The sequence below is a fragment of the Somniosus microcephalus genome, chromosome 14 (genome assembly GCF_052327205.1).
Source record: "Somniosus microcephalus isolate GS21.2 chromosome 14, FLI_Smic_1.0, whole genome shotgun sequence".
Classification (NCBI taxonomy): Eukaryota; Metazoa; Chordata; class Chondrichthyes; order Squaliformes; family Somniosidae; genus Somniosus; species Somniosus microcephalus.
Genome location: NC_141000.1, coordinates 34532271 through 34547800, shown reverse-complemented (window position 1 = coordinate 34547800; position 15530 = coordinate 34532271). Strand labels below are relative to the sequence as shown.

Below are 15530 nucleotides of genomic sequence, written 5' to 3'. Positions count from 1 at the left end.
GAACCGGCAGTTTCAAGGCATGAATGAAAGGCCAACTAGAACCTTCCAGATAGGTCAACAAGTTTTGGCCCGGGACTACCGTACCGAGAAATGGCAGCCTGGAACTATCTGCACACGACTAGGACCACTGATGTATACCGTGGACATCGGAGAAAGCATAATAAGGCGCCATGCTGACCAAATCATAAAGTCATCCGAAAAGGGACAACCTACACCACCACTCTACATCTAACGATGAAGTAGAGATACCCATATCTACCTCCGATCCGGTGATACTGGAACCCGATGAACCCGACACTGGCATTCAAGCCGAATCAGCCTTGCCAGAAGAACCTACTACACCACCAGAAACTACTACACCCGAGGCGTTATCCGGACCGAGTCAGGAAGCCTCCTGAGAGACTAACTTATAATTAATTAATTACAGCAATGTATATTATTTTGCATATAACATGTAATTAATAATTACTTAAAATATGATGTACTGGTTAGCTAAAAGGGGAGGAATTGTGGTGTATGTGCCTTTAAGAGCCCCAGGTGTGCGTAATGCCGGTAATTGCCACTTGGGCTATATAAGCCTGTGTATTGTGTATAGTAAATACCTATGAACCAACTCCTGTCTTCAGTGTCTTTATCAACACACGGACACTACAATTAGGAAACAGGAAACAGAAAACAGGAAATTTCCAGTTAATAGCATGATTTGCAAGGGCAACCTCCGCTATTTTTTTTAATGTAAGTATATCGAATTTTAGAAGACTATATTAAAAAAAGCATGGTAGAGGGGTTGTGCTTCACCACAATCAGTTCTGCCACTGGGGTGTAGCGATAAACTGGTTTTCAGCTACACAATGTGATACATCAGTGGTTGTCAGGAACCATGGAAGGGAATGTAATTTGTGTGTGTTAAAATTCAGTTTTACTTATTAATATAGCGCCACTTCTTGCAGGTATGTGAATGAGATACAGGAGGGTTCAGAGTTGGTCCAGTTTGCAAAAATAATGTGATGTCTGAGAAAAGTTAACTTTTGGGAACCCATTGTGACACAGTTACTTGAAACCATAATTAAAGAAAGGGTAGGGCATATTAGAGATCATGAGGGCAATGTGTGTGGGGAGGCAGGAGACGTCGGTAGGTTTCTTAATGAATACTTTGCGTCTCTTTTCACAAAGGAGAGGGGCGAAGCAGACATTGCTACTGCGGGGGGGGGGGGGGGTGGAAGTGTGAAATATTAGATGAAATAAACTGAGAGAGGACGTTTTATGGTGTTTAGCAGCTTTAAAAGTGGATAAATCTCCAGGCCTGGATGAAATGTATCCCAGGCTGTTAAGCGAAGCAAAAGAGGAAATAGCAGAGGCCCTGACCATCATTTTTCAATCCTTTCTGGCTTCAGGTGTGGTGCCGGAAGACTGCTAATGTGGTACCCTTGTTTAAAAAGGGAGAAAAGGATAGACCGAGTAATTACAGGCCGATCAGCCTAACCTCGGTGGCGGGAAAATTATTGGAAAGAATTCTGAAGGACAGGATACATCTGCATTTAGAAAGACACGGATTAATCAAGGATAGTCAGCACGGATTTGTTAAGGGAAGGTCGTGTCTGACAAACTTGATTGAATTTTTTGAGGAGTTAACAAGGAGGGTAGATGAGGTTAGTGTGTTTGATGTAGTCTATATGGACTTTAGCAAGGCTTTTTATAAGGTTCCACATGGCAGATTGGTCACGAAGTTAAAAGCCCATGGGGATCCAAGACAAAAAGTGTCAAGTTGGATTCAAAACTGGTTCGGAGACATGAAGCAGAGGGTAATGGTTGATGGGTGTTTTTGTGACTGAAAGGCTGATTCCAGTGGGGTTCCGCAGGGCTCAGTACTAGGTCCCTTGCTTTTTGTGGTATATATCAACGATCTTGACTTGAATATAAGGGGTATGATTAAGAAATTTGCAGATGATACTAAAATCGGCTGTGTGGTTGATACTGAAGAAGGAAGCTGTAGACTGCAGAAAGATATCAATAAATTGGTCAGGTGGGCAGAACAGTGGCAAATGGAATTCAATCCGGGGATGTGTGAGGTAATGCATTTGGGGAGGGCTAACAAGGAAAGGGAATACACATTAAATGGTAGGGCACTGAGTAGTGTAGAGGAGCAAAGGGACCTTGGAGTGCATGTACACAGATCCCTGAAGGTAGCAGGCCAAGCAGATAAGGTGGTTAAGAAGGCATACGGAATGCTTGCCTTTATTAGCCGTGGCATAGAATACAAGAGCAGGGGGGGTTATGCTTCAACTATATAAAACACTAGTTAGGCCTCAGCTAGAATACTGCATGCAGTTCTGGTCACCACATTACAGGAAAGATGTGATCGCACTAGACAGGGTACAGAGGAGATTTACAAGGATGTTGCCAGGAGTAGAGAATCTTAGCTATGAGGATAGGCTGGGTCTGTTTCAGCTGGATAGGCTGGGTCTGTTTTCCTTGGAACAGAGGAGGCTGAGGGGAGACCTTATTGAGGTGTATAAAATTATGAGAAAGGACCTATTTCCCTTGGCAGAGGGGGCACAGATTTAAAGTAATTGGGGGGAAGGTTTAGAGGGGATTTGAGGGGAAATTTCTTCACCCAGAGGGTTGTGGGGGTCTTGAACTCACTGCCTGAAAGGGTGGCAGAGGCAGGAACCCTAACCACATTTAAAAAGTACTTGGATGGGATGCTCTAGCCTGCAGGGCTACGGACCAAGAGCTGGGAAGTGGGATTAGGCTGGATAGCTTTGTTGGCCGGCGCAGACACGATGGGCCGAAATGGCCTCCTTCCGTGTTGTAACTTTCTATGATTCTTTCTATGATAACATTCCTCCCCTCCTCACTTGCAGTAGTTAGGGAGTACTGATATTTAAATACATTTTAAAACCACCTCACTAACCTTTGTTGGTCTCCTACAGGAGATGACAATCTTGATCCTTTCTTCTCCTTCTTACCAGATGAAGATAACTTTGGACTTGTTTTACGCTTGGGAGATTTGCTTGCCTTTCTTGGAGATGGGGAGTGCTTACTTCTCACTGGTTCTGGAGAAATCTATAAAATAGAAAATCTTTTTATCTGGTCTGGGACATTAAAATTTGTGACAAAATGAAGCTGTCCCTTTAAAATATGCACAACACATAGGCATTTACAATACCTGTACTCCCCAACCTATAACATTACCTACATAGCAAAGTTAGTTTGCCATTACTGCCTCCCTGGTAACAGGCTTCAGAGGAAGTCAAACACACACTTTCAAATATAAATAAACTTTGTGACTGGGAACTCGAGTTATAGATATGCTAGCCTTTAAAAAAAAAAGCAACGAGATTTATAAGACAACAGTTTAGCAAACAGATCACAACCTTTCACTACTTTCCCTTTTGAGGAGACAGTTGAGAGAATTTCTACTGTATCTATGCACATTGTATATTGTTACAAATTTACTTATTCAGTGTTTGTTTAATAAATTTGCTTAATGGTTTAAAATTAGAATGAGGTGTGATGTGATGTTCTATTGCTTAGAGGATTGGAGAGAGATCCTGTGGAGGCATAGGAATAAGTCCAATAGCTTGAAAATAACCATGGATCAATTTCCTGTTTTGTAATCTTGGGTCTTTACCCAACATTTACCTAGATTGCACGACTAGTGAAGATACTATCAAGGACATAGGGATTTGGAACTCACCTTGGAGAGTGATCTAAGATACGAGAACCAAAAAAAAATCTAGAGTAAAAAGACCCAAAAACATAATAATACTGTTCCTAAAAGTTAAAAATGTCAAACTGTCCAGCTGCGTTAGTTTAACTGGATGATTGTACACTCTGGCTCAATTAATCCAGAAACACACCCTGCTCAAAAGATGGATGGTCCACCTATTATTACATCACTACAAATACAAAACAAAAAGTTTAAACTCTGTACAAATTGTTCTAATTTTTAGCACATATGTTCAAATCAGGTTGTGCTCTGAAGAGTTATTCAGTTTTACATTGAAAAACATGTCACACTATCAATTGTTAGTTATGCTTTGTCCCACTACGATGCTTAGATCTTGCCACTTCAAAATTACAGATAAGAAGTTTCCTTGCACACAAACCTCCTTCTTGATGACTATTTCCTCTCTCTTTTCCATATTCTCCTGTTCAAGTTTCATCAGTTCCCGTTGTATTTTCTGCCGCTTCATTTCAAGGGACAGCTCATGATCATAATCGTAGTTAACATCCCCATTATCAGAATCTGTAAATACATATTACCATGAAAGAAAAACAGCCACACTTGTGAAAATGAAAATACTTGGTAAATACTATCTAATTTCTCCCCTCCTCCCCCAGGGATCAGCATTACAGAAATTATGAAGCCATAAAAAAACATTTCAAATACCCCTAAGAGTTTTTAAAGTTTCCCATTTGTGACAGGGTAAGTGTGTTCCATTTACATGCAAAAAAAAATAAGGTACCGGTTAAATGCCCTGACTCATTTCTAAATGTTTAACAGCTCAAAATAAGAACTGAATTGTTTTCAAAGAATAATCAGTTACAGCTTAAGTAGGAATTCCTCAGACTCATATTCTACTGTGTTGCTGATATAATGCAGCATTCCACTTGCTCTGCTGATTGCTGTTCTACAGTGACTTGAAATGCTAAGTGGCAAGTGTACTAATATTTATACCAAGGTCTGTAATTTTTTTTTGGGTACATTTTATGCATACTTCTTCACATTAAAATTCATCAGCCTTTCCTTGTCTGTCTTACTTATTTTACATAACTCACTTTGTAGATCAATGGCTGACTCTTCAGATTCAACTCCCCTTCCCACCACCCAAAGTTTGGTATTATCTACAAATAGAACTAGTTTGCTCTAAGTTTTTGAATCTAAAGTTGTTTTTATATTGCAGGCCAGGGCTCAGGGCAGCATGAGAACAATATAAAAGCAACACAAGTTGTTAATCAAAATTAGAAACAGTAAGGGTGCCTACGCAATCCCGAAGGCATGCTGCTCTCTACTCCACTTGCCACCACTAATACCATTCAACTAATTTCTTATCCCTTCCCAAGTTTTACTTTGAATCTCCACCATTTTAAGCTGAAGTAGCAGCTATTTGGGTGGAACTTTGGTAAAGACCTTTTCAGAAGTTTAGATTTGCCATGCTGTAGGCCTTTCTACAGTACAATTGGGATGTCACTCCTCAAAAAAGTCAACCAGGTTGGTCAGGAACAACTTTCTCCTTCTGAATGCAAGTTGGTGGTTATTTAATTTAATCATACAGGAGAGCTCAAGTTTATCTTTGACAATCTATTCCATTATTTTATCTGATATTGATAAGACCGATGGGTTTGTAGTTGCCTGGCTTGGTCTGGTTATATTTTAAAATGGATACTATGTTAGCTCATTTGGAATCCAGAGAATCCCACAGTATTCAATTGACATCCTCATTGTTGGCACTTCAAAAAGTCACCTTTCAGTGCCCCAGAATGAATGTCATCCTTTCCTTAGAATCTGTGGCCCCAAAAATACACAGAGGTTCTGTCAGACTCCCACCATAACTCCACAGGAGACCAGCAGAGCACGCTGGAAAAGGGCAGGGACCTGGTTGTGCTGGGTCTTCACCATTTCTGGGATTTTGTTCCACCCACTCCATACAAGGCAAATTCTGTCAGAGGGGTGGGACTCCCTACACCTGGGGTTCACACTTCTCTGCCTTTTTTTTTTAATTCATTGATGGGATGTGGGCGTCGCTGGCTAGGCCTGCATTTAGTGCCCATCCCTAATTGCCCTTGAGAAGATGGTGGTGAGCCGCCTTCTTGAACCACTGCAGTCCATATGGTGTAGGTACACCCACAATGCTGTTAGGAAGGGAGTTCCAGGATTTTGGCCCAGCGACAGTGAAGGAACGACGATACAGGTCCAAGTCAGGATGGTGTGTGGCTTGGAGGGGAACTTGTAGGTGGTGATGTTCCCAAGCATCTGCTGCCCTTGTCCTTCTAAGTGGTAGAGGTCGCGGGTTTGAAGGTGCTGTTGAAGGAGCTTTGGCGAGTTGCTGCAGTGCATCTTGTAGATGGTACACACTGTAGCCACAGTGCGCCGGTGGTGGAGGGAGTGAATGTTGAAGGTGGTGGATGGAGTGCCAATCAAGCGGGCTGCTTTATCCTGAATGGTGTCGAGCTTCTTGAGTGTTGTTGGAGCTGCGCTCATCCAGGCAAGTGGAGAGTATTCCATCACACTCCTGACTTGTGCCTTGTAGATGGTGGAAAGGCTTTGGGGAGTCAGGAGGTGAGACACTCGCCGCAGAATTCCCAGCCTCTGGCCTGCTCTTGTAGCCACAGTATTTATATGGCTGGTCCAGTTCAGTTTCTGATCAATGGTAACCCCCAGGATGTTGATAGTGGGAGATTCAGCGATGGTAATGCCATTGAATGTCAAGGGGAGATGGTTAGAGTCTCGCTTGTTGGAGATGGTCATTGCCTGGCACTTGTGTGGTGCGATTGTTACTTGCCACTTGTCAGCCCAAGTCTGAATGTTGTCCAGGTCTTGCTGCATATGGACACGGACTGCGTCAGTATCTGACGAGTCTCGAATGGTGAACAGTGTGCAATCATCAGCGAACATCCCCACTTCTGACCTTATGATGGAGGGGAGGTCATTGATGAAACAGCTGAAGATGGTTGGGCCTAGGACACTTCCCTGAGGAACTCCTGCAGTGATGTCATGTGATTGAGATGAATGACCTCCAACAACCACAGCCAACTTCCTTTGTGCTAAGTATGATTCCAACCAATGGAGAGTTTTCCCCTTGATTCCCATTGACTTCAGTTTTGCTAGGGCTCCTTGATGCCACACTCGATCAAATGCTGCCTTGATGTCAAGGGCAGTCACTCTCACCTCACCTCTGGAATTCAGCTCTTTTGTCCATGTTTGGACCAAGGCTGTAATGAGGTCAGGAGCCAAGTGGCCCTGGCGGAACCCAAACTGGGCGTCAGTTAGCAGGTTATTGCTGAGTAAGTGCCGCTTGATAGCACTGTCAACGACACCTTCCATCACTTTGCTGAGAGTAGACTAATGGGACGGTAATTGGCCAGGTCGGATTTGTCCTGCTTTTTGTAGACAGGACATACTTGGGCAATTTTCCACATTGCCGGGTAGATGCCAGTGTTGTAGCTGTACTGGAACAGCTTGGCAAGGGGCGCAGCTAGTTCTGGAGCACAAGTCTTCAGTACTATTGCCAGAATGTTGTCAGGGCCCATAGCCTTTGCAGTATCCAGTGTCTTCAGCCGTTTCTTGACATCACGTGGAGTGAATTTAATGGGCTGAAGACTGGCATCTGTGATGCTGGGGACCTCAGGAGGAGGCCGAGATGGATCATCCACTCGGCACTTCTGGCTGAAGATAGTTGCAAATGCTTCAGCCTTGTCTTTTGCACTCACGTGCTGGGCTCAATAGCGACCTGGCATAGTACTGGAAGCCAGTACGCTGAGCGAGATGGAGCGTGCCAGCCTCCAGACGGACAGAAGTGGGCCCTGCCTGGGGGAGTCCAGGCAAAGCAGACTGAACCCCTAAGAAAGCGAAGATATATTTTATTTTAAAATCTTTATTCAGTTCCAAAGAGGACATAGGAAACACAGCGATGGAGGGTACCAGCGGGCGCAATCCCAGCATAACCACCAGGATCGCACCTCAAGAATTTTCAGGGCTTGTGCTACTGAGCTCTTTTAGTACCTCCATTTTATTTACATTGAAGTTGTTAATCTTACTAGAATTATCAATAGTTATGGAGGGCATGTTACTTGTACCTTTCCTGGTATTTTGATGAAGTAATCATTTAGCTATGTATTCTTGTTCCTCCTCAGTTTTGGACTTGTTGACATCCTTTAGGATTGTCAGCTATTCTCACTGTTATAGTACTGGGAAATCTTTCATATTATGTTAAGAACCTGCACTGGATTCACTCCCAGATTCCTCTTTGCCCCTCTGGCCACCTTTTTAAAAATGTTTCTGAAATTTCTTCTCTTCATCCCAGTGGTCCCCCACCCACCTTTCTTTTTGCAGGATTTGTGAAATGCATTTTCTTCCTTATTTCACTTATGACTCTTTGTTGATCTGCATCATACTTGTCCTAGGTTATGGGTTAAGACAATTAAAACCATTGTTTTGTTTCCCAACAGATGGCAGCATTAGACCATCACAGGAGCCCTGTGGGCGAGCAGCAGAATTTTTACCCCTCTAGTTAGCAAAATAACATCACAATTTTAAAAAAAGGTGACTTCCTCCAACAGGAATTATTTCCAAGTATAAAACATTTGTAAAATTAAATACCACTCTTCCCCCTTGGTCTCACCCTGCATACACAGGCCTTTATGCAAGGGGGTTGGAGTACAAGAGTAAGGAAGTCTTGCTACAATTGTACAGGGCTTTGGTGAGACCACACCTGGAGTACTGTGCACAGTTTTAGTCTCCTTATCCAAGGAAGGATATACTTGCCTTAGAGGCGGTGCAATGAAAGTTCACTAGATTGATTCCTGGGATGAGAGGGTTGTCCTATGAGAAGAGATTGAGTAGATTGGGCCTATACTCTCTGGAGTTTAGAAAAATGAGAGGTGATCTCATTGAAGCATACAAGATTCTGAGGGGGATTGACAGGATAGATGCCGAGAGATTGTTTTTCCTGTCTGGAGTCTAGAACTAGGGGGGGGGGGCATCGTCTCAGGATAAAGGGTCAACATTTAAAACTGAGATCAGGAGGAATATCTTCCCTCAGAGGGTTGTGAATCTTTGGAATCTCTGCCTCAAAGGGCTGTGGATGCTGAGTCATTGAGTATATTCAAGGCCAAGATAGATATTTGGACTCTAGGGGAAATCAAGGGATATGGGGATCAGGCGGAAAAGTGGAGTTGAGGTCGAAGATCAGCCATGATCTTATTGAATGGTGGAGCAGGCTTAAGGGGCTGAATGGCCTACTCATGCTCCTATTTCTTATGTTCTTTAGTGTTCCGGTGGGGAACAGACAAGTGCCAAACATTTGGAGAGAAATTATTAAAATACTTAAAAGGAACTTGGTTTTCTGTTTTTTTCATTTTGAACGGTCTAATTGTTTGGACTGTCTAACACGATTTGCTAAATTTACCGATATAGTTAAGTTCATAATCTCAATCTCACATTGAAAGATTTAAAAGTGCTATGTTCATGTGCAAATGTTTTTTGTTTATAGAACTAGAATCTAATTTACCATCCCTGCCTGCTTCCCATTCAGCCGGTTCTTCCTCACTTTCTGGGGTGCGCTCCTTTGTAATTTTCAGATTAGCGTCTTTTTCTCGTCTGCTCCTTGAAGTATCCCTCTAAATAAAACGAGGATTTTTTCATTGCAACGCAAAAAACAAATAATGCATATATTGCAAGTTATTTCCTTTGGATTACTTGTTCACAATTTAAGCTCGCGCATATAAATTGATACAAGGAGGTCGTAATAAATTTACAAGCACAAAATTCTAGTACACCATTTCCTTCCCAATCATAAATTTTTAGGCCAATAATTACTATTCAACCATCTCATATTTTAACATCTAGAAACAAATGGAATTGCTTTGGCTATATAAGCTTCCATAGATTCCAAAGTCCAAGATTCCAATGCAATTAAATCTAGCTTGCATTGAAACAAAATAGGAAATCATGTTATTCTACTTGAAATCTTATTGAAAAGATTAAGCATCATTTTGTATTACCAACCTTCACGTTAGCTATAATGGGCACTGACGAAAATATTTACGGTTACAGCCCAAAATGTTCCACTACCAGACGCTCCTTGGTTCTTGATAACCTACAATACTCAACAACTTGATTCAAATTTTTATTTCAAAACAAAAATTAGTCCCTAAACCCAAGACAAAAGGGTCAACTTCACTGGAATATCTGTCAATTAACTTCATAAATTCTGAAACAGGATTCTCTCTCACCCTCGTTGGAGATGAAGACTCATCCTGGGCTCTCTTCTGTGGCTCAGATTCTACATCTTGCCTTTTGTTCTTCATTCTCTCTCGTAAATCACCAGTTGGCCTTTCTGGAGATCTGTATACCCACAAAATAAAGTAACATACTTTTCTCTGTTGACACAAAGCAGAAATTCCCCCAACAGCTTCCTGCTTCTATTCTTTAGGTAAAACACACAGACGGGAGAGCATACACGACATTAGTGACATGCAGAAGATATATTTATAGATGGTTACACAGCCCATGCAATTACTACCTGTTTAATTTCATTTTACAAAGCACAATGTAGATAACAGCTGACAAAACTAGGCTCAACTTTAACTTGGCATTTAGAATGTCAACACATCCAAACACAATTAGCCACTGGGCCACAATTAAGTACTGAATACTACTGTATTCCTTAAAATTTAGTGTACAGCATAAAATTACAGGTAAAAATAAAGAATCCCATAAATTCAAAAACATTTACAGTTCTATACAAATCTTTTCATAAATCACCATTACCAACATACAGAAAAATTATTTTCTTGACGTTAGACAAAGTATGGATATATGGAAAGCAGAACTGTCAAAAGCTTTTTGAGAAACTTTGAATACATCTATAAACAGATCTTCAAAGCTGCAGTAGCTATTAGTGCCACCAGATCACTCAGCGTGTATGCAACATTTGTTTTGTGCGGTTGCTTGATATCAATGAAGTGTTTTACTAACAGTTCTACAGCAGCTTTAGCAGCATTTCATGTGTTTTAAACCAAGTGCTAGGTTATCTAAATTAACATTAATGTTGATTATTTAGCAGTTTATCGATAGCACACAGGCTTTTAACTTGACGAAGCTTCAAAATTTTGCTTCCGCTTTAGTTGGAAAAACAAAGGCAATTCTGTACTTAAAAAAAAACTTAACAACTCCCTGGCCAAAAGAATCTTATCACCGTTAATTAACTATGCAAGATATTCCAGGCTGTGGGCTTCTATTTGGGCTCATCCAGATTGGATAGCCTTCACCTAAATGATAATATCCTGACTGTGGCCTGGCAGGGAGACACTGGGACTGTAATTTGGAACTAGTCACACAACATTTCACAGCTGACCATTTTAAGTTTCAATGCATGAAAGTTAAACTGTTGCACCCACAACATACATCATAGCCCTAATATTATTTTAAAAGCTGCATATTTACAAATTTAAAAATATTTATATTGTACATAACTACTATTAGCCTGATGTGTATGTGATATGAAAAAAAAAGCCAACATTGCAAGCCTACAACTCATTTGGACCTGTGGCACTGGCGAGGTGTTCAGTCGCCCTCACGGATGGGGAAAAAAAATTAAGTTCCTTTCACATGTGGGACAGGCTCTGCATTCAAGGACTTAGTTATATTTTCTCTGTGGACAGTGAAATTTATGACTATGAGATCATAATAACTATTCTGAAGTCACAGCAACTTCACCATGACATCATAAAGTACATCGTAAAGTATTTTCAAAAAATTTTGTTAATCCTGTCATTTCTTTCTATAAAAGATGAGCGTGGAAACATAGTGAGTTGTTGCTACAAAGAAGAACCAGTATTTATATATCATGTCTTGTCACATCTCTCAGAAATGTCCCAAAGTGCTTCCCATATAATGCACTGTTTTGGAACGTAGTTAGTTACTGATGTTCTGTAGGCCAACCACGTAGCCAGACGGCAATGTCCCATGAAGAGGATGGAGACGAATGACCATTTCATGAGTTCAGGCCCACAATTTCCCAAACAACAGGTTCTGATCTTAGCCGTACATTCAATACAATTGCTGGGTTGAAGAGGCTAGCTACTTCTCCACTCAGGGATGGACAAAGTAGGATTGAGAAGACGTATATGGTATAAAAACAAACCACAAAGGGCAAGCATGCTTGATTGGTGAGGATGATCTATACAACTCACTCACAACTCCACAATTCAAAAGTAGGGTCATATCCATCGTGCAGATCACTGTCTGTTTGGATTGTCTTATTTGCCCACTTAGTTCCTTTTTTTCATGTTATTCTCTGCAATTTATTTTTTAAAAAGTCTCCCTTTCTTTAGGGCCCCAACAGAACAGCCTATTTCCAGCCAAGAGGATGAGCAAGCAACATTTTAAATGCCTCTTCCAATTTGGCTAGATGTAAAAGAATGTCGCGAGTGACTCACAAGAACATAAGAAACAGGAGAAGGAGTAGGTCAATCGGCCCCTCGAGCTCCGCCATTCAATATCATGGCTGATCCAATCTTGGCCTTAACCCCACTTTCCCACACTTTCCCCATACTCCTTGACTCCCTTGTAGTTCAAATATCTGTCAATCTCCGCCTTGAATATATTCAATGACTCCGCCTCCACAGCTCTCTGTGGTAGAGAATTCCAAAGATTCACGACCCTCAGAAGAAATTCCTCCTCATCGCCATCTTAAATGGGCGACCCCTTATTCTGAAACTATGCCCACTACTTCTAGATACCCCCACCAGGGGAAACATCCTCTCAGCATCCACCCTGTCAATCCCCTCAGAATCTTATGTTTCGATGAGATCACTTCTCATTCTTCTAAACTCCAATGAGTATAGGCCCAACCTGCTCAATTTTTCGTCATACATCAACCCCTTCATCCCAGGAATCAACCTAGAATCAACCTTCTCTGTACTGCCTCCAATGCAAGTATATCCTTCCTTAAATATGGTGACGACAGCTGTACACAGTACTCCAGGTGCAGTCTCACCAGTGCCGTGTAAAGTTGCATCAAAACTTCCCTGCTTTTATACCGCATACCCCTTGCAATAAAGGCCAACATTCCATTTGCCTTCCTAATTCCTTGCTGTACCTGCATGCTAACTTTTTGTGTTTCATGTACTAGGACCCCCAGATCCCTTTGTACCGCAGCATTTTGTAGTTTCACTCCATTTAAATAATAATTTGCTTTTTCTTTCATCCTTCCAAAGTGGATAACCTCACATTTTCCCACATTATACTCCACCTGCCAAATTTTTGCCCATATCCCTTTGCAGACTCTGTGTCCTCCTCACAACTTGCTAACTGAAATGAAGAGTAGATTGCCTTTCTAAAGCTAGGCTTTATTAACCTTAAAAACCAGCAGCACATCTTAAGCACCCAGTCTCAACCAAAGCTGTGGAGAACTGAATTTAAGATGGCCACCACAGATCACATGACATCAACTACCAATGAGTTTACAGCATATATCTCAAGGCAGGAAAACAGGCAACCAATTACAATGCTTCTTATAAAACAAGAATAATCACCACATTCACCCCTCCTTTTAAAATATACTTCAACCTTTTGCTATAATGGAACGATATCTTCAACCGGAACGATTTAATGCTGACCCTAATTCTGCAGAAGTGGATGATAAATGGAAACATTGGTATCGTACATTTAAAAACTTTTTGGGTGTGTTGGATCAGCAATCTCTAAAGTTGGATATACTAATCAACTACATTGCTCCGGATGTGTACAAGTATATTTTGGACTGTGAAACTTATGAACTGGCTATTGCTACGTTGGAAATTTTTTTTGTTAAACCCAAGAATGAGGTATTTGCACGTCACCTTTTATCTGCCCGTAGGCAGCAGGCGGGAGAATCCTTGGATGCTTATTTACAAGCACTCCGGCGTCTTGGTGCTAACTGTAATTATAAGGCTGTGTCTGCAGAAGAATATAAGGAAGAGTCGGTACGGGATGCATTTATTAATGGATTACTGTCTAGATCAATTCGTCAGCGGTTATTAGAAAATAAAACCTTGGATCTCAAGAGTGCTTTTGAGCAAGCCTCTACATTGGATTTGGCTCAGAGAAGTTCGGATTCTTATGCTCTTTTTGATCAGCCTGTGACCGTAGTTTCGGCAGTTCCGGATGAAAAGGAATTATGTGGACTTAATAGGAGTGGTTTACCAGATTCCGAAACAGTTTCTACTTCGGCAGCTGTTGCCTCTAGGATTCAGAAGTGTTATTTTTGCGGGAACGCCCAGCACCCGCCGTCTGAAGTGCCCTGCCCGGGAGGCTGTGTGTAGTAAATGCGGCAAGGAAGGTCATTACGCACATGTTTGCAAATCGGTTGCCTCCTCTGCGACTATTCAGCCTTTAGATAGGGCGTTTATTGCATCAGTTTCTGCCGCCTTTTCTCATGGCCTAAACAAAGCTATAGTTATGGCCCAAGTTAATGGGTTAGAAGTGAAGGCCCTTATAGATACGGGCAGTACTGAGAGCTTTATAAGTCTTCAGTTTGTGAGGGAGAAGCGTTTGAAAATTTCACCTGTTACTTATCAGGTGTGTATGGCTCAGACGACTCTCACCTCACAAGTAGCTGGTTGTTGCCTTGTGAAATTAATTCTCCTAGGTAATACATATACTGATATACGCCTATCTGTTCTGCCTAATCTCTGTGCGGATATTTTGATTGGTCATGATGTGCTTCAATTACATGAGTCTCTCAGTCTTTCTTTTGGAGGAACTAAGCCACCTTTGTCTATTTGTGGATTAACTTCTTTATCCATTTCTCCATTATAACTTTTTTCCAATTTGATGCCGGATTGTAAGCCAATTGCTACCAATTCAAGAAGGTATAGCAGTCAGGATAAAGAATTTATTAATTCTGAAGTTCAACGTCTTTTATCGGAAGGAATCATTGAACCTAGTTTCTCGCCCTGGCGGGCACAGGTAGTTGTCACCACTAATGAGAGACATAAGAAGCGAATGGTGATAGACTACTCTCAAACTATTAACAGGTATACTCAATTAGATGCGTACCCCCTGCCTAAGATTGATGAGCTTATCAATAAAGTATCTCAATATAAGGTTTTTAGCACTATTGACCTAAAGAGTGCTTATCATCAGATTCCTATCGTTAAGAGGGACCAACCATATACGGCCTTTGAGGCTGGCGGAAAGCTGCATCAGTTTTGCCGAGTACCATTTGGTGTTACTAACGGTGTCGCCTGTTTTCAACGGGCAATGGATGCTTTTATAAGTGATAACTCTCTTTCGGACACTTTTTCATATTTAGATGACATCACAGTGTGTGGCAAATCAAGGGTGGAGCATGATTTTAATTTAGAAAGATTCCTTCAAGCTGCGGAAAAAGTTGGCTTAACTTTTAATAAAGAGAAGTGTATCTTTTCGACCACCGAGGTAAATTTACTGGGGTATATTATCTCGGGAAACAAGATTAAACCAGATCCAGAACGGCTGTGACCACTGATTGATTTACCTTGTCCTACTAATTCTAAGGCTTTGCAACGAGTTGTTGGACTGTTTTCTTATTATTCTAATTGGATTGCAAACTTCTCGCAGAAGATCCGGCCCCTTATTCGGGTTACGACATATCCTCTATCATGGGAGGCCAGGATGTGTTTTGATAATCTTAAAAAGGATATCCTTGGAGCAGTTGTGCATTCTATTGATGAGCAGGTTCCCTTTGTGATTGAGACGGACGCTTCCGATTTTGCAATTGGGGCTACTCTGAACCAAAATGGAAGACCTGTGGCCTTTTTCTCACGTACTCTGAACA

At 41.5% G+C, this 15530-nt stretch overlaps 1 protein-coding gene across 1 annotated transcript in view; it reads right to left on the bottom strand.

Moving 5' to 3' along the window:
- zc3h13 (zinc finger CCCH-type containing 13) overlaps positions 1–15530 on the bottom strand; it is a 163461-nt gene that overhangs the window by 108067 nt on the left and 39864 nt on the right. Inside the window, exons 4-7 of the mRNA XM_086006488.1 lie at positions 9961–10072; positions 9237–9345; positions 4113–4252; positions 2915–3066 (exon numbers count right to left, since the gene is read on the bottom strand). Coding sequence (XP_085862614.1) covers positions 2915–3066; positions 4113–4252; positions 9237–9345; positions 9961–10072 — 513 coding nt within the window. The remainder of the gene's footprint in view (positions 1–2914; positions 3067–4112; positions 4253–9236; positions 9346–9960; positions 10073–15530) is intronic.